At 37.8% G+C, this 20,815-nt stretch overlaps 1 protein-coding gene across 2 annotated transcripts in view; it reads left to right on the top strand.

Annotated features, from left to right (window-relative positions):
* LOC131072111 (uncharacterized) overlaps positions 1-20,815 on the top strand; it is a 186,818-nt gene that overhangs the window by 121,868 nt on the left and 44,135 nt on the right. For both annotated transcript variants that reach the window (XM_058008174.2, XM_058008175.2), the window contains exons 6-7: positions 2,983-3,065; positions 12,037-12,088. In XM_058008174.2, coding sequence (XP_057864157.2) covers positions 2,983-3,065; positions 12,037-12,088 — 135 coding nt within the window. The remainder of the gene's footprint in view (positions 1-2,982; positions 3,066-12,036; positions 12,089-20,815) is intronic.

The following is a 20,815-nucleotide window of genomic DNA, read 5'->3' as shown; positions in this document are numbered from 1 at the left end:
CCTTTTGAAAATGGAGTTTGTGTTGCTTCCCTACTTGGCAAGCTCCACAAACACCCCGTATTTGCTGCTCGATCTCAGGTAAATCTTCAACCATAGTCTCTTGAGCAAAATGAGAGAGATAAGAAAGGTTGAGATGCCCATAATATTGATGGCAGAGATTACTGATAGCAGATGAAACTATTGCAGCCAATGAATGCTCTTGAACCTCTCCAGTGTCAACAAGCTGATACAAACCATGATCTTCTATGTGATGTGCACTGGTTTTCTTGGAATCCTTTTCAACAATATAGCACTTGTGTGTGCTGAAAATGACATCCAACTTGGGAGAGTGGTGCATAATTTGACTCAATGAGAGTAGATTGAGCTCCATTCCTAGAACATAGTATACATTGAGGAAAATAAGACTTTTCCCTCTAGAGTTATTTGAACATTGCCTTTGTTATTAGATGTACACTCACCACCATTGAAGATCATTGAGTTCGAGCAAGCTGTATTCTCAGTGAACCGATCCTTCCTATATGTAATATGTTTAGATGCTCTAGAATCAATATACCATGTAGAAGACTTGGAGTGATCTGCTGGTATTTAGTACATAAAAGCATAAAAGTATGAATCCTGCTCAGGATGCTTTATGACGTGAGCCTTTGGTGGAGGCCCTCCTTGGTTGGATTCATGATTAGCCAACCTCCTTTTGCAGTGCTTGTTCATGTGACCAAGTTGACCACAATAATGACATGTGATAGTATTTAGATTCTTCGCAGTATCTTCATTTTGTCCTTGACCTTTCTTCTGAAGCCACTCGCCTTTGCCATTTTCCTTGGTTGCAAAGGCTTGTTCCACATTTGGTGAATCACAACAACTATCAAATTCCTTGCATCTCTCTTGTTGTGAGATTTTTTTGCACAAATCATCAAATTTCAGGTCAACACTAATCGATGTGATGTTGACTGTTTCTGTGAAATGCTCTTATGAACGTGGTAAGCTTTTCAACATTATAACTTTAAACCACCATGTCTTCTTCTTCCATCATGCAACTGATAGCAAGTAACTGATTGCAAATGTCATTTATCTTCATCAAATGATCTTGCAAAGACATCTTCTTGTCCATCATTATTGATAATAACTTATTCTTCACGAAGAAGGCCTTGCCTTTATTTGACGTCTCTTGCAAATCTTGGAGGTGTTTCCAAATCTTTGTAGAATATTTGCTTGATGGAATCTTTAGAACCATTTCATCTGTGACTAATAGTTTTATGAGCATAATGACTTTCACAGTTATGCTCATTGAGCTTGTCCTAGTCTTTACTCGCAACTATTGGCCTTGTTTTAGTACCAAGGACAATTTGTTCAAAGCACTTGCATTCAAAGATCGTGAGTGTCCTCTATTTCCAAGTGTTATAATTTTTTATAGTGAACCTCTGAATGTTGGTTAGTGAAGCTATCCCTCTGCAATATGAAATCACGAAAAATGAATACCTCATTTTTTAGAATTATAAGACAAATCTTAGTCAACACCAATGAGTACTCACATACTCAGCAAGTATGCCGAGTATGCAAACAATGCAATGGAGAACAATTGATGTAAAGTCCAAGAAATTTCTTCAAATTATATAAAAAATGGAGCACAAAGTCTCCTTACAATTTTTGTACAATGGTTGTGTTGTGAAGAGAGAAACCTCTAGGAAGGGAAGAACCCTTTACTATGATAGAATGTTATAATAAATAGGGAAAGGTAGTTATCTTTCACGTGTAACTATTTTCCATTCTACTTTGTGAACTTTATAAAACATTAAAATAATATATTTAAAGCCCTCAAGTGAGGTTACAATGTTTAATTCATTAAAACAAATACTTCCAAACATTAATAAAACCTACTTTATAATTAAATTTTGAGTCATCATTCAAATTTGACAATTGAATGATTGTCGTGGCATTTCGTTGAACAATTCATGTGTGTTGACTACAGATGTTGGTTTGGGATATTTTGTTAAACATTTTATGAGAAAAATCTACTGTTAGGTCTTGAGTACATGTTTAACAAATCATTCACAACATAGTTTGGTCCATAAATGCTTTTGGCACTCAACTAGGAAACTCTTTTGCCAATAGTGACGACCACTTTTCACAAGGGTATATACTAAATATAATACTTGCATAACTACTTACTGCCAATGTTTAAAAAGTTTTATGGTGGATACTTGATTATGTATAAATAATGAACATCATCACAGACATGATTTTCTACTCAATCCATCTATCTTTATTCAATTTAAACTGCTTGACATTCATCCAGTACACATAGTTATTTCTATCTCATTTTCTATTCTGGTCTCATATTATTCTGAACAATCACGAGTTGGGGATATATAGATGCTTCAATCCATCTAATACAAGGGAAAATGACTTTGGCTCATGTCTCTATATCATTCCAAGTCATCAATAGTACCAAGACACCTTGTGTGACACAGCTGTGTATCCATTGCTCAAGTTTTACCAAATGCTTTGTTTTACTTCCTGAGTTCCACTGAGAATGCTGTGTTATGAAGGTTGGCTTGCTGACTTGATCTAAGCATATGGCTAATAATTAATTGTGAATTTATTTGCCTAGTGAGACTAAATTATTATGATACCATATCGCAATCAACATGATCTATCGAATCTTCGTATAAATTAATTTACTAATCTTAAGCCAGACTGTTTGGGAAATGACCTTGTTGTGAAGCAGTTATTTAGGTTTCTTCTTGAAGAGACAGTAAAATCCATTTAGGAAATTCCCATGCTGTTCTTTTGAATTGGAGTTGTAACTGGAATATAAAATTATTCTTCCATCAGTTCTTGATTAAGAATGAATACTATTATAGTATAGATAAGATGCATCATTTGTAGCTATTGATTGAAGAATTTTTACCATAAATTTGCTAATCTTGTTCTAATGCAAATTCATAGAAATGTGGCTCATCTTTAACTTCTTTGTATTTGCAGGAGTTCTGTGTAAAGAAGAGAGACCGTGTTGAGGTTGTTGCTATGCTTGGGATTTTTGGAGCACTGATAAGTGGAATCCAACTGTATCCTTAGTATGCCTATGGACAATTTTTTTTTTTCAATTCCTGAAGTATTTACAATTACCAGGTTCATCGGTTGACTAAGTGCGAACCATTTATTGCAAAAAATCTCTGGTGGGGAGTATTGATTAAACACATCCATGTGTTAAAGGTGGTAGTCTTAGGTTTGATGTTTAAAAGCTTTACGTAGTGTTTGTTCACAATTTTCGTGTCACTTAATACAATGGTTGAGCTGGTATAGCTTGAAGTGGTGTCTGTTATACCCATGTCCTCTTTGTACTCTTTTTCTTTTCTTGTGCGTCCAAAACAAATACCCACAAAATAACATTATATGTTAGGAAACAAAAATAGATAACAGATGAAGCATATTTCTTTTTACTTCCTCTTTCTTAATACTACTTGAAATCAATTCCATAAACACGCTTAATTTTATTGTTCTTAGCTTACACAAATATTCCATTGGTTGCACACTATCATTAGGCACAAGCATGAAGTTGTACAAAGTACATGACTGATTTTGTCGTATCGTCCCATTAGCACATTATACTGTGTATTGATCTCTTTAAACCACTAATGTAAGTGTTGACGTGTATTTTGTACACAATCATACACAGAATAAAATACCATTAGGCATCTTATCCTCTCTTGAGAAAATAGTCTCTAACTGCTGAAGATCTGTAAAAAGGATCAGTTAGGTGGACTCCAAGGTTCTTTTAGTGGGGTCTCCACGTGTGGACAAGCTTTTTAGTGGTATGATGTGATTTGCTGTTTCCTTCAAGGCTTCTTACGGATTCAACAGTTCGAAGGTTTTACTAATCTAAAAGGAACTTTCAAAAAAAAGGAAAAAGGACAGGGTTTGAGTAAATCTAATCTAGTCTAATCCTATGAACGACTTAGCATGAATGAGATTCGGCAAGACTCAACCAATTTCAATTTTGCCATAAGATAACAACTCAACTGAAATTAGTGCGATCTTCTAAGGTAATAATGGTGTTCAATGCATCAAAGACCAAGGACACTACTACGAAGGTACATATCCTAGATGCGAAAATGCTTGAAGGTTAAGGACTCAAAACGTTTTCCAGTCGACCACGCAAGGCGTTCCTACAATCAGCAAGAAGCTAGTGGTTTGGATTGCGAATCCTACCAAATATCAAATCTCACACTTAGTCTTTCAAATTAACAAACTACTTTGATTGAGCGTGATTCAAGTACATCCAACAACCATGAAGATAACTCAAGAAACTTGCAACAAAACACCATAACTTCAATATTTTATTGATTTCCAAGTCATCATATACAACAATTGCTTGAACTTCTCTCTTCAAGACTCAATCTTGCTACAAAATAAAAATTGCTTACAACTCTAAATCTCTCAACTCTATTCTCTATTTTTTTCTATTGACTCTTCTATTACAAATGAAATGAAAAATGGGGGTATAAATAGCATCCCCAATTACAATGAAAGGTCCAGATTGAAAGTAAATCAACGGACAAGATCATGACACCTAAACCCTAATTAGGGTTTGTTACAAATGACCTCCTTTTTACTGAACAACATTAAATACATAGCCAAATATTAAATTTGGCACAAAAATCTAGGAGGTATCAGCCAATGAGAAATAAGATGTCATGTCATCTGTAACAACCTTTCATCTAGAATCTTATTCCCTTTCCAATTCTCTTTCTTAGCATATGCAATGAATTTTGTCACAATTCCTTCGATTTCTGTGCTTGGAATCTCGGGAAGATTCTTGATACTCTCTTCTAAGTGGATAACCTGATCAAATGCATCTAGAAGAGCTGTGTCCCAAGTGGGTTCAAGTTCTTTAGTTCTATCAATTAGGAGCATGGTGGCATACATCTGATCATACTGCTCATCTGTAACATCTGCGTCCTTGCGAAAGATGATCTTGATTCTATCTTCAAATTCTTGTAGATCCACATCTGTCTCGACCTCGATCCTTCTGCCAAGAATGGTACGAAGTACCTCAAATACTCTGTCCTGGATCGGATTGATCACCTCCTCAACTTGACCACATCTAATACTGATGTCCTCAAAGAGAACACTCTTTATATGGAGTAAGGTTGACCACTGAAACAAACTGTGAGAATCGCCTTCCAAGATCTTCTCTTGTGCTAAAATTCTTTTGGATGTATGTCTTATAACTTTCAAGACAGGAATGACAACGTCCTTGGTATGGGCAAATGCAGCTACTGTTGCCATCAATCTGTGGATTATCTCAAGAACTTGGATAGCCTGGTGGGTGATCTTCGACATCCTTGTAATAAACTCAATGGCCACCGTGTGAGATCTATCCATCCAATTACATGTACGCTGGACCATATTCCTGAATCTTTCTGCTTCATTGATTGATTGAAGGGGCAATGCCTGCAATGGTGATCTAACTGGATCCTGACGTCCCAAAGGTTCATTGATGTGACTGAAATATGTTCTCCATGCACCGACCTCTTTCTCAAGCTTTCTATTCCTTTCTACTTCTTCTCTAAATTTATCCTTCAATGCCTCAAATGTGTCAGTGGCATCATCTAAAGTCTGCTCTGCTGTAGATGATCCTAACTCAATAGTCTGTATATGATAGTCCTCTGCTAGGATCTCACCCTCATATTTGTCTGCTGCCGGTGTAGCTATCTGCAGTTTTCTAGATCCAGTCTCATCTCGAATCATCTTGGACATCTTTGTAGCCTTCTTCTTCTCTGTTGTCATATGTGAATGTCCAACAAGGCTCTCTAGATCGATTGCACTGTCCTCGTCCTCAATTACGATCACCTTAGTCAATCTTTCCTTCAACCAATCTGGGATATTTGATCTTGTGTCTTGAACTTGAATTTCTTTGTGTACTACTTCTTCTTGTCTGGGAGGAGATGTTACTTCATTATCATTATCTAAATCATAGTCTTGAAGAGATCCATCGGATGAAACATGCTGCGCCTGTTCTTCCTCTTGTCTGTCATTCTGTACCATCGATTCCATGGATTCTTCCACTCGAACTGTTCTGTCTTCTGGCCTGGAAGAAGTACCTGGTGTTTGATCTTTGTTAGCACCTTGCTTTTTCTTGGAAGGCTCTTTCTTTTCTGATCTTTCCTTTCTCTTTGAACCTCTCGAATGGAGATTGCCCTCACTGGCACATCGAAGGTTACCTTCACCTGAATTCCTAGGATTAGGATTGCCTTCACTAACACTGGCTCCACCTTCGGCTGGCTTTTCTTCCAAAGTAAAAGACATGGCTATGCCTTGTTCTCTCAACTTCTGATGTTGAATGTCTACCCATCTGCGAGTACAAGACAAGACTGGTGCCATCAATTCATCTAAATCCACGGCCTCGGGCTCATTCCAATTCAAACTAATTGTTTTGCTCTCTCTATCATATGAAGATTGGATGTGCCTGCCGTTGTCCTGAGCTTGGTCGGCTACTCTGTAAATCTTACATTTCCTGATGAAATCCAAAGGCAATCTAGAATGTATCTTACGTTTCACTTCGAGATCATCTAGGAGATTCATCATAAAATCTTCAATCTGGTACTCATGTCTAAATCTTCTACCAACTGTCTCCTCTAAATGTCCATGAGGATCAAAACTATTCCTCCAAGCAAAAGATGAAAAAGGATACAAGGCTAACTCCCTCTCTGCATCATCCTTGGCTGAGACATTGGGACATACCTCAACTGAATTACCCAAAATAATAGGTACCTGAACTCCATTCTGATGTCTGTGTCTGAATGCCTTCACATATGCTGCCAACTGCCTTGTTACTTCAAGTAATACAATCCTGTCTGTCGGGTATCTCGGCAACATGTATGGAGGTAAAGGACATCCATACACTCTAATGTAAGTGAACTTGGGAAACTGAATGAACCAAGCACCGTACCTCTTGATTAACTCCTGGGCATCCTGAGATAATCTGTTGTGAATCCCTCCTTGCAACGTCCTTGTGATGTTCATCGTGAAAGTATCATTGATTAACTTGTAATTCTTCCCTGGTGGATGATGCAAGTAGGTATAGGATTCACAAACTCTGACCTCGCCGGGTCCTCTTCCAATCACTCCTCTGTGAGGTAGTCCTGCGTACTCAACGCTCCTGATTAAGGCATAGATGACATATGAACTCATGTGGAAGGACTTAGTAGCCCTGAGTCTTCTCAACTGTACGTCTAAGCAATGGCTAATTATCCTAGCCCAATGTATTGTACCCTTTCCTTGAACAATCACCTGGATGAAGTAAAACATCCATTTCTCAAAATAGAAGGCATGAGGTGCTCCTGTAACTCTGTTGAGCATGGTGATCAAATCTCTGTACTCCTCTTGGAAATCGATCCTGTGTGGTGTGTTCGGTACTTTGCTCAGACGGGGACGACTCTTGAGTAGCCAGTTCTTGTTGATTATGCTTAGACAAGCATCTGGATCATCATCGTACACTGATCTGGCTCCTTCAATGCTCTTGTATATCATGTCCCTGTGCTCTGGAAGATGGAAGGCTTCACTTATGGCTTCCTCTGAAAGGTACGCCAAAATGTTTCCCTCATTGGACACAATTGTCCTGGACTGTGGATTGTAATGACGGGCACACTCGATCATCAACTCGTGACACTGAATGGCTGGAGGAAAACCGGCCGCCTTAATGATGCCACTTTCTATTATTCTCCGGGCGACAGGTGATGGCTTGCCGATGTAAGGGACCTCTCGGAACTTCTTCGTGCTAAAGTTCCCCAAGTTTGTATCTCCAATGTTGCTCCACTTGGACACGATCTTGGTCTCCACTTCTTCGGTCTTCTGATCTTCTTTCATGAGAGCCGAGCGACTGGTGGATGCTCCCGCCTTTGGGGTCGCCATACCTACACAACATTTCATTATAAGAAATAGATTTTGCAATAAATAACGCAAATAAGAGAGATAGATTTTAGGAAACCTCATGATAAGTCCCTAGAGTTATCATTTCCTAAAATACAACGATTGAGCTAAGAGATTTAAAAATCAAAATTTGAAATATGACGATGAATGAGTAAAACAATAATAATTAAATCGCCATACCTCGATAGAGAGCTAACTCTAGAATGCAAAAACAAAATTTGTCTAGGCAAAATTGAGGTATAAAGATAATCTTCAATATGATCCCCTCAAATTTGACTTCGCCACCTCTGGAGAGAATGTGATCTTCAATTATCACCTTGGACGTGGTCTCAAATGGATCTTCAAGTTCGCACAAATAAATCTCCAAGTCTTTAGCAAATTCGCCTTAGGCGTGGGCTTGGATGGATCTTCAAATTCGCTCTTGGTGTGGTCTTCGAATTCGCACCACCTTTGATCTTCAACGCAATTCGCACCTCTCACATCACCTTGGGAATGTCTACGCCACCTTTGGTTTGAAGTCGCACCACCTTTGGAATGTCTAAGCGCGCCACCCTTGGTCTTCAATGCAATTCGCACCACCTTTGGAGTGTCTTCGCCACCTTGGATGAATGAAACTCGCACTACATTCGCCTCTTGTCAACTCGCATGAAGGAAGGTAAAATAATGATGTAGAAAATGATAATTCCACCCCCCTTATATAGCGCTTGCATCCTTTTACCCCTTAGGCCGACTTAATAAAAAATAAAATCATTTTTTAAATGATTTGCAATGAAATGACAAGGCCGACCCCCCTTAAATGAGCGCTCAAATCGATTTTTTTTTTTTTAATTAAATAATTAACTATTAATGCCTTGCGTTTTTTTAATTGCAAATTTCGATTTTAAATAAAGGCAAAAAAAATAATTAATGTCTAACGCCATATTAAATGCCAATAAAAGTGGATTTCTTAATTTTTAAATTGATTTAGCATTTAAAGCAAATTCGAATTGTTTTAATTTGGCGCCAAAAATATATGTAAATAGAGGGACGTACCTCATCGCTCTGGTCCCTTGGAGAGGGACAGGAGCGATTCACCATCTTTGGCATGATTCTTGCGTTTTCAACATTCAACCCCTTCATTTCTACGTCCCAAATCGATCATCTGGTGGTCCTTCGAACTTGAATTTCTTCCTCGTGCGAGCAAGTGCATCCTATGACCATTATCGCCCTGGTCCCTTGGAGAGGGACAGGAGCGATCTCCATGTTTTCACATTCACCTTGCATCTTTGACCTTCGAAATATCATTGCTCGTGTCCTTTGCGCTTATTTCCATTGGCTTTCATTATGTGTTTGGATGCATTAAAGGGACCATCGCCCTTGTCCCTTGGAGAGGGACAGGAGCGATCCATTATTTCTCCTTGATCTTGGCGACTTTTAAACTTCGATCCTCTTTGCAATGTCCTCCAAATGTCGCCCTTCGCATTTCCTATCCTCATTTCGCCTTGATCTTTGAAGGAACGTGAGTGTTTTGATAGTATCGCCTTGGTCCTTGTCCAAAGGATAGGAGCGATGGGAGACTTTTACCTTGATTAGCAATGTTTGGACGTTAAAAACTCTTGCAAATTGTCTTCAAACGATGTCCTGGAGCATATGTAACCTTGTGTATCTTTGTCTTTACGTAAATCTCGCATGGATTAATCTAATATATCAATATCGGTCTAGTCCCTTCCTGAGGGACAGGAGCGAAGTTCATCATAACATGCTTGTCCTTGTTTGTACCAACTCGCAATTATCTTCATTGCGTGGAATGATGTCCTTTCGACCCTCTTGGTAACTTGAAACTTGTTTGCCTTTTGAAATTTACGCCATTATGTAAATATCGCTTTGGTCCCTTGGAGAGGGACAGGAGCGATCTAGGTCTTTAGAGTGCAAATCCTTCCATGTGATGACCTTTGCAACGTTGCGCTTGATGGAAATGCCTTGAAATGTCCTCGCCACCTTTCGTCCTGGCTTGGATCGGCCTTGAACCTTGGAGGGACGACCTTGAACTTTGGAGGGACGTATCTTCACCATTGTATCGCCCTGGTCCCTTGGAGAGGGACAGGAGCGATCCTTCCCTTGTGGCTTTCATCTCACTTTGCCATGCGCTAAGTTTATATTCAACGGATTCGTCCTTCTTTACTCGATCCGTCCATGCCTTGACATTGTTTGGAATTTTGCAAAAAAAGGTAATTATATCAAAAATCGCTCTGGTCCCTTCCTGAGGGACAGGAGCGAACTAGGCATTTAGCATTGGTATGGACGTCCCAAAAATCTTCAATTTATATTCAATGCATTCATCTCATGTTATCCTTCGTTTTTGAACGTAAACTTGCCTTGACCCTTGTCTGGATTTTGCAAAATGGAGGAAATCGCTCTGGTCCCTGGGAGAGGGACGAGAGCTACAAGGTACCTCGCCCTGGTCCCTTGGAGAGGGACAGGAGCGATTTAGTCAATATAGGTCATTTTCCTTCATTTTTTGCATCTCAAATTATATTCATTTGGCAAAGTATCTTCCTTCGGACGTCCTCCAATTGCTAAGTCATCAAAATCTTGCACGGACAAGGTGAAATTTGAATTGTAGCTCCGGTCCTTCACTGAGGGACAGGAGCGATTTTCCTCCTGGAGGCATTTCTGTCCTCATGAAAATCTTCAATTTATATTCAATGGAAAGATCTTGTCGTTCTCCATCACTTCAAACGTAAACTTCGTCTGGACTCTGCAAGGACAATGAGATATTTGGAAATGAGCTCCCGTCCTTCACTGAGGGACAGGAGCGATTTTGCTCCTACAAGCCAAAATAACAAGATTTTTCACATTTTAACACTTCACGAGGCGAAAACAAATCAATTCCAATGCCTAGGATCAAAATTCAAAAAAGTCAAAATTTGGTCAAAATATTCAATCAGACAAAAATTCACATTGACGGTCATCATTTAGACAAGTTTAAGCTCTGCATGAACATTCCAATTGAAAATTAGACCATTTTGGCGAATTCATTGCATTTAAAATTTGCATTCTAGAAAAGAAGCTCAAAAAAGCTCTCAAAAGTGACTGGATTTTGGCTTGAAAAGGCAATATTTAAAACCCTAAGGCTTAGCCCTAAATCCAGACAACTAACTAACTAACAAAACCCTAAAAACGAAAGCGAAAACGAGCAAAAAACAAAAAAAGAGGGGGTCCCCATTTGCGATGGGGCGATGTGTGAAATGGTCACAACAGTAAGGTATAACTCAAGTCCTAAGTTTCCCCCAACCTCATTATGGGCTATCTAGGCTTGATTCCTTAAGTCCACTAGCATATGAAATAAAGATAGTCTTCCATGTAGCAATCCATTAAGGTTTCCTTAAACAAGATGCATGATATGCTTTAACCATAACATATATTTGGCATTCATGCTTCCCTTTCAAGACAATATCTCCAAGCACAGGGTCGCCATTTAAGGAATAACTGGATATGAGAATTATTCTACACATCAGTTAACATGGATCCATTGTGCTATCATAAATGTTCTTATTTTTGAGGACATGCATTTGTGAGGTTATAATCTTGGCACAATATTTTTCCAGTCATCATCAAAATATGGATTTGCAGAGAAGCTGCTCTCTTTGCAAATTTTTTATCTTATGGAGCATACTGTGATAATAATCCTTAAATTTTTGAATTGTATGCTCTCTTCTATGAGTTTCTGAAAGCATACGATGTTCAGATACATAATCTTTCCATGGCAGGTGGAGCATGTGATTTTTTTAGTATGTATCAATCTCCTCAGCAAATTACTAGCCTCTTGGTCTTCTGCAATGGGACAATATCCTTTCCAAAGTGTGATTACCATACATTATTGTGAGATTATTTCTGAAAGAACATTGCTTCATTTGGTAATAGAAGGTTATGATGTTCCTTGTACCTGGCTATTTGCAAGTTACTTATTCTTGAGTTGAATTTTCTTCTGAAATTATCTTTTCCTTAAGTGTATGCATGTGTAGAGGGAGGGATTGATACACACAAATATTAACATGTTTTGGGTGTAGATTTTATTCCCTCAAACATCCATCTATGTGAAATCCTTGACTGTAGCTATTACAGATTGATATTTGAGAGAAAGGAGCTAGAATCACTTGATTGGTCCTTCAATATTGTAAGTTAAATATATGACCCTAAACCTTGTTGAAAACAATTAAATATTGCATAATAAAAATGCTCAATTTTTTAAAGATGGATTAAGTTTGTTTTATATGCAATCATCTTGTGAGCCATTTTCGTTAATCAAATGAAATTATTTTCTAATCCAACATATGATAGATCAAAATAAATTGTTTCCTAATCCAACTCATGATAGAAATGTTATGGCATTTTTTTGCATTGCAATCGTTGTCTACAAGGAGTATTGTCAACACGAGAACACTATAACTTATGAAGTAGAAAGAAACATAGTAGTGTTATAATGACGGATGATTGATTATATATGATATGAAGAGTGTAGATTAGATGGATCAATTTCCTGGAGCAGATAATAGAGTAGAATATATGTGGCAGGAAACTTGTAGCTGAAGAGACTTTGGCGAGTTTTTGAGGCTATCTATTCAAGTGGTCAATTCGAAACTATTTTTTCTATTTTTTTATTTTTTTAATATAAGCTTTAGGAGTACACTCATTGACATGCTATCAAGAGAGGAAAAGCTTATCAATAAAAACTACCTCATGGTAGCATAGCTAAAATATTTCTCTTGTTACAAATAAAAGCATAGAAGAAATAAAAAGCTGATTTGCAAGCCGGTTTCTCTTTATATCCTCTTTGATACATTTGTGCCATACTTCTATGGACGGTGCATTCACTGCTATTATTGATTAATTGACAACATATTAAGAATTATGGACAAAGAAATGAGTTCAGAACAGAAAGAATCTAGTGACCGTGTAAACTTATAAAGATTATTTTTAGAAGTTGAATGATATACTCATTCTTTCTTCAATACTGTAATGTTAGCTTGCATAGTGAATGTTTGTGATCAAATATATGGTCTCAATGTTCTCTATCTTTCTACTACTCACTTTTTGGACCTTGAATTGAGTTTCTTGTATCAAAAGATTTTTTTCTATCTACATTCTTCCCATTTATATAAATACATTATGAAATTTTTGTCACATGGAATTCTTGGAATGATGGATGTGTTCCTAGAATGTCTAGTAAATTTAGAGAACTTTGCAGGAGACAGGTGCATTAAAAGAAGATAATAATGCGTTGGCCTATTTTTTTTGTGCACATAAATCCTAGGCCAGCACTTAAGAATCTACCATGCACCAACATATTTGTCCAAACACCAGAGATCAATCTTGAAGAAGGCTTCATTTGAGGTGGATGGAGGATCCGGAAGACACAATATAGAGTTCAACTATGAGGATGTGTGCATATAAATAAGAAAATTACAATTTATATGCAACCACTATAACATAACAATATAAGACATACTCAAAAACTTACACAAACTGAAGCTTCTTTATTCACATCACCTAAGTGACCCTTGTCCAAGAGGGAGAACCAAAACCCTCAATTTTCTACCACTTACGTGAAAATTGTTGATCACTTCCTAATCTATAAGATGAATACTTGTATCTATCCCTTTAATAAATAGGAGGCATACTTATATAGATGCAAAATCCTCCTATTTATACAATTATTACAATTCTATTTCATGTCCAGCTTCTAGAATTACCTCTAAAGCACATCGAATTCTTGTGCAAACAAGATCATGTTTATTCTTTTGCTAAATATAAGCATTACATTGCTTTATGTGCAAGAAACCTTGTGTACATGTATTTTTACATAATAACCCACAAATTCTAAACTTTGCAATACTTGTCAGCACTTTCTTGATTTATTGCCTTGTAATAGAGCTTTTAAATGATGAGGTAAGTTTATCTCCGTCTTGTCAAACCGCCTCACTTCACATGCTTCTTTTTGTGGCCTCTATCCTCTATATCTCAAATAAATGCAGATCTTAATAGCAGTGGGATATCTCAAAGAACCAATAACTAACAATTTAAGCCCACAATCCATAATTTCTGTCCATTTTATCATCAAATTTAAGCATATTTGGAGAGGTCCATATGGGATATCTGGAGTGGTCCATATGTCATCACTCTTGCCCCCTCTATCTCCATATATCTCTCTCCCTCCCTCTCTCTCTCTCATTCACTCTATCTCTCTTTTATGATATCTCTTTTTCTCTATTTCTCTCTATCTCTCTTGCTCCTCTATGTATCTCTTTCTATACATGTCTCTCTCTCTCTAAAGGCTCTCCCTCTCTGTATTTTATTCTTTTCTTTATTCCTCCCTATCTCTCCCTCCATTCCCTTCCTACCCCCTTTTCTATCTCTTTGTTTCTACCTTTTTCTCCCTTTTTCTTCATGTATATCTCTATGTCTCTCTCTTTCGCTTCCAATATATGTCTATCTCTCCCTCTATCTCCCTCTATTTCTGTCACCCCCTCTTCATCTCTATTTGTCTATCTCTAGTTCTTTCTATTTGTCCATCTCTTTATCTCTCTCCATCTCCCTCTCTCTTTATATCTCTATATCTCTATCTCTCTAACTTTATCTTACCATCTATATATATCTCTCTATCTCTCCCTCTTCCTTTATAGATTATCTATCTCTTCTTTTCTATCTTTCCCTCTCTATTCCCTATCTTTCTAACTTTATCTCTCCCTCTACTTCTCTCTATCTCTCTATCAATTTTTCTCTCTTGCTCTATCTTCATCTCTACCTCTATCTTTCTCTCTCCCCTATATCTCCAGACATGTCTCCCTCTTTCCATCCATCTCTCTCCCCCTCTCTCTCTCCTCCCTCTTTATAGACCTCTATATCTATATCTATTTTGCTCTTAATTTCAATCTCTCCCTATCACTTCTTTCATCTATCCCCCCTCCTCTCTCTCTCTACCACTATATCTCTCCCTCAATGTATATCACTTCCTATCTTGTAATGTCCCCACTTTGAAATAGAATTTAATGGTAAATAATAATAATAAAATTAAAATGCAAAAGAATAAAATAAAATTAAAATAAAAAAATAAAAAAAATATAATTAAATATAATTAATATTTGATTAAGTTAATGAATGGTCAAAAGACATGGAATGAAAAGTTGTGACTCCCTCAAACATGAGATATAAAGGGGAGAAGAGAACCTCATTTGAGAGGGGGATAATTTGGGAATCAGAAATGTAGATCTAATTTAAATAAGAAGTGCAGATTTGTAATATCCCCCTTAATTTTTTCCAATTGTTTTCCACAATTACATTCAACACAACACTTGTTATGGTTAGGAAATGAAAACCAAATGCTGCTGAAAGTAACCCTCGACTTTTTGATCACCGAGAGCCCAATCTGGGAGGGTGATAGCATACAATGACGAGGGGATTGTTAGATGCCAATAACTGAAAATGATTACAATCTTCAGGCAGTAAGCCAGCCCCTTCCACTTATACAACGGGATATTGAAAGCAATGCAATCACTTGACGGTAAACCAGCCAAAGACAAGCAAAAGAATTGAAGAGTGCAATCACTCAACCACTTGTTCAGCGGGAGGACTAGAAATGAAATTCAAATCAACTCTACCGCTTATGCAGCGGGAGGACAGTATTAAAATATCCAAAATAGGCAGCAAAGCCAACCTCTTTTTCTTATGCAGTGGGATTTAAAACAATAATTCAATCAGATGGCTGTTAGTACTACTAACCAGCTTACAATGCATAATATGGATTACAAACTAAGAGAAAATCACTATTCCAAGATAGGCGGCATGGCCAGCCTCTTCCACTTATGCAGTGGGACAAGAAAGAACAATAGGAACTGCTGTTAGTACTACTACCAGCATTACAATATGAATCATAGAAGTAAAGAATGGAGGACCAACAATTGCAAATAATAACCAAGTTCCTTCTTTCCACACCAATAAACTTACACACCCCAAAATCAACTCCCAACACCAAAAAGCTCAAGGCACACCAAGAAAACTCTTCACACAACCAACTACAAATTCTGAAATTAACAATAACACACTGAAAATACGCAGACCAGCAAGCTACGGACACCCTAAAATGCTCACAACTTCCCCAAGTCAACTCCGAATTGCACCAAATCAAAAGAAAATGAGAGATATAACATAGACAACGCAAATAGAACCTCAAACCTGCACCACAAACACCACAAACAATCAGCATGCAACCTGAGGCAGCATTGAAAAAGATGTCCCAGCTGAAAAAGTTCGATTTGCAACAATAAATCCAAATCAGCAAACTTGCGGTTGTAAATTGGTAGAACTCATTGCCTTGGTAGTAGGAAACTTCAGAGCCAATACCCAGAATCATAGTTTTAAAACTCATGGACTCGCCACGAACTCACGAGTCCATGGGAGCCATGAGTCCATCGCGCGACCTAGAAAAAACGTCATGCAAGCTTTAAAAGTGAGTTTTATTTTTATTTTTTTGCCTTCATTTGGCATAACTGAGAGAGTGAAATATCTCATGGAGGGAATTTTTGCCAATAGAAAAATAACATCCGACACATTTATAAAATAATAAAAGTATTTTTGGCCTCGCGGGAGCGTGCAAGGGGCGTTGCCCCTTGACCCCAAACCCCCCCGTCAAAAAATATAGGGGGAACTGCGCTGATGGAAGTAGTGAAAATTTAACCTTGGAGTCTTATTAGGCTCCATATAACAACATAATTACCATTGAAGAAATCTGGGTATTTAGATTTAGTATTTCAAATTTCAAATATTGCGCGTTTTTAGATCATATGACATGGGTAATGTTTAAATTATGGCTCTTATTTTCTCTAAATGCATTAATTTCTTTATGTTTTTTTGTAAAACTATGGTTTTTTTTTTTGCGGAGTCCTTGCCGAGTCTTTCACAAGTCCAAGTCCGAGTCCAAATTTTTGGTTTGCCGGGTCTGTGGCAAGTCTGAGTTTTAAAACTTTGCCCAAAATGATATAATCAATAGGCAGGGAGATATGAACAAAAGATCGCTTCAGCCACACCAAAAAACAACAACACTGAAATCCACACCACACTGAAAATCTGAAAATGCACACTAAAATCGAACCACACATTCAGAAGATCCAATCACAACTAGGAGTGATGTCTCACTCGAAGTCTGTCAAGAGCCCTAGGAGGTATTCACCCTTGAAGATTGTCTGGAGTCAATTTGACAACATAACGGTGTAAATTGTTTGAGATATCAAAACAAGAGCCCATCACTCTTATTTATAACTTTTTGGAGCCCCAAATTCAAATTCAACTCCCTCCAAATTGCTATGAAATGAAATGAAATGGCATTACACTTGGGTGCCCAAACCAAAATAACTTTAACTTGGCAAAAATCATACTTTTCCCCTTAGTGGCCGCCCAAATAATCAACCATCAAATGTAATGTAAAGTTGTAATTCTTTTTAATAAAAAATACCTCCATGGGCGTCCAGACTTAGGGAATCAAACATTAATCTATCCTCAAAGTGGTCATCAAAAGCATAAATGTCATCACCATATAAATCAAATGTATCTTTTTTAAGTCAATCCCTTATCTCTCCATAGTGGCATCAAAATTTTCAACCATAGGCTAAAGTTCTGCTAAATATTTCCAAAATGTGATGCCAAATTAACACAATTAATTCAACAATAGAATATGACGCCAAAATAAAATATTAACTTAAGTCATTTAAATGATAAATGACTAAGTCCAATAAACTGCACTTTGGCACACCATTATGAAGGTAAAATATTTCACCAAATAGAGTTAGGATAAAAATATTATTTATTTTTTATTGCCAAATTGAGCCGGGGACAGGTTGTGACCATTTCACACATCGCCCCATTAGAATGGGGACCCCCTCTTTTTTGCTTTTGTTTTGCCTGTTCTTCTCTCTGCTTTTAGGGTTTTGAGTAAGTGAGTGAGTCGTCTGGACTAGGGTTAGGCCTTAGGAGTTTCCTTTTGATATTTTCAAGCCAAAGTCCAGTCAAATTTTGAAAGATTATTAAGCCTCCTCCCGAAGGTTGCAATTTTGAAATAGGATGAGCCTGCCAAGAAGTCAAGTGTGTCTCAGGATGGGTCCAGTTAAGATTTCGAGGGCAAATTCAAGTTAGGTCTAAGTGTTAGCATTTTAATGATTAAATTATACATTTTGTCTGGGCAAACTTTAACCAGATTTTGGAAGCAAGGTAACCGATTCTTGGACTTGAAGACGACCTAACCCCGCATGATGAAGTGATCTGAAGACCTAAATTTTTTATATTTTGGCTTATAAAGGCAAAATCGCTCCTGTCCCTCTCTCAGGGACCAGGGCGAAAGTGATTTTTGGTGCATCTTGGTTATTGACTTGTTTTAATTGTTTTGTGCAAGGTCGCCAGGGATGCAATTGGATGTAAATTGAAGGTTTTGAAGATTTTGAAGACTCAAAAATGACAAGTTTTTAAAGTTTAAGACCAAATCGCTCCTGTCCTTCACTGAAGGACCAAGGCGAAATGGCTTACTTAGATCGTTTTGGGCCTCATTTGATCGAACTGAAGCATCAAGGACGCAATGAAGGATGAAATGAGCATGAAGGAGTATCCAGACTTGGTCGTTGGCAATGAAAGGTTGAACTTTTGGCCTAGCAAGACAAGTTCGCTCCTGTCCCTCACCTAGGGACCAGAGCGATTTCTTCAAACACACCTTCTTGGACATTTTTTGGATTTGGGCTTTTGTTCATAGCTTGCAAAATGATGGTATCTTCCCTAGCAAAGGAAATTTGAGATGAAAATTGTAAAGATTTGACCTTAAGGACAAAAAGCGCTCCTGTCCCTCACTGAAGGACCGGAGCTTGAATTCCAAGTTTGCCTCATCCTTGCAAGATTTAAGTGATTTCACGATTTGAGGAGGACAAGGGAAGTATGTTTTGCCCGTTGAATATAACTTGAATGGACCACGAAGGAGAAAATTGACCCAAGATACAATAGGCGCTCCTGTCCCTTACCCAGGGACTAGAGCAATTTTTAGAGGAAGCTCCTATCCCTCTCCAAGGGACCAGAGCGATTTTCCCTCAGGACAAGTTTCTGGCCAAGGTAAAGCGCGTTTCAAGTTTGACATGAATGAAGGGAGGCGTGATCAATCCATTGAAGATAATTTCGGAAAGATAGCAAAACGTAAGTGAGCTCCAAATTGCCTAGGCGCTCCTGTCCCTCTCCCAGGGACCAGGGCGAAAAACACATCATCAAGTCTTTCCCTCCAAATTTAGATGAATCCAGGCCAAGGCACAAGATGGCGATGATGTTTGGAATGCTTCAAGGAAGAACAAAGTTGCAAAGACCACAAAAACTTGATGAAATTGGCTAAGGCGCTCCTGTCCCTCACCAAGGGACCAGAGCGAAATATTCAAGTATGCCTAATTTTAAAATGCCACTTTCATTTCCAACACTCAAGATGGAGTAAGCAATGACGTTTTGCGCCTTGAAGATAATTGGATATTGATATGGTTAAGGATTTGTGCCATGGACTAAAGGCGCTCTTGTCCTTCACTCAAGGACCAAGGCGATCTTTATAAAAACAACTATTCCCTTCCAAAACCATGTCTAGGCAAGGGTTGTACAAAGTAAGAAATGCCTTTCGAGGACGATGAACAAGGAATTAACCTCAAGAATCGACAATTTTAAGCCCAAAAGCAAAAATCGCTCCTGTCCTTCACTGGAGGACCAGGGCGAAAATCCTAAGAGGGTCAATTTTGCCTTAAGAAAGCAAGCAAAACATGCATAGAATGAGCGATAATGATCATTGCCTACCTCGCAAATTGATTTGGCAATTTAAAAGACAAGGACCAAGGACAAAAGGATGAAATCGCTCCTGTCCCTCACCAAGGGACCAGGGCGAAAATGTTTTAAGGAGTATTCATTCCAAAGATTGAATAAATCAAACTTTAAATTCGCAATGAAAATGCCATTTTGGACGTCCAAGATGAGACTTTGAATGTAAAAAGCAAGAAATACAAGGCCAAAATACATGGGCGCTCCTGTCCCTCTCCTAGGGACCAGAGCGAGGTTATTAACAAGTTGATATTCTTGCCATGCCTAGACGCCAATATCCTCCAAATCACATTAAATGCCAAATTCGATAAAGCCTTGAAATATTTTGAAATCAAATTGGCATTTAATAAGAACGCATGGGCATTTAATAATTGATTTAAGCCTTTAAAAAATCAAAATTTTTAATTGCAAAGGCATTTAAATTAATTATTATTAAATTAAATAAAGAAGAGAGCGCTTGGGGTATTATTTTAACATTTTTTTTGCAAGGTCGGCCTCCTCTTTTATTTAATTTTTATTTATTTTAGGCCTATTTCCAAGTCGGCCTATGGGAAATTGCAATAGTGAGCGCCTATATAAGAGAGGTATTTTGAAGCATGTTAATCCATCATTCAATCATTTGTTAAAGTGCGAATTTTGATCCAAGAAGAAGTGCGAATTTTGATCCAAGGAGTGCGAACTTTGTTGGAGGTTAGAGGTGGAGCGAGTCTTCCTCAAGGCGTTGAAGACCCCAAAGGGTGGTGAAGTTGATGAAGGAGGCGCATTTGCTAGAGGACTTCGATCTTCATTTTGCCTAGCGAATTTCTTAATTTTTGCATCGTTTTTTAGAGCTAGTTCTCAAAGAGAGGTATGGCGAGATCTCCCTTGTCCAAATTTTGAATTTTGAATTTCAAGCGGCTTAGTTAAATTTAGGAAATGATAATTCAAAGATTTATCATGAAGTTTCCTAATTTAAAACTTAAATTCTCTTTCTAGTCTATATTTCTACGTTACAAAATCTATTACTCATTATGAAATGTTGTGTAGG

Source organism: Cryptomeria japonica, chromosome 11, assembly GCF_030272615.1.
Source record: "Cryptomeria japonica chromosome 11, Sugi_1.0, whole genome shotgun sequence".
NCBI lineage: Eukaryota > Viridiplantae > Streptophyta > Pinopsida > Cupressales > Cupressaceae > Cryptomeria > Cryptomeria japonica.
The sequence above is the reverse complement of the archived record's forward strand: the minus strand, read 5'-3'. Positions and strand labels throughout refer to the sequence as shown.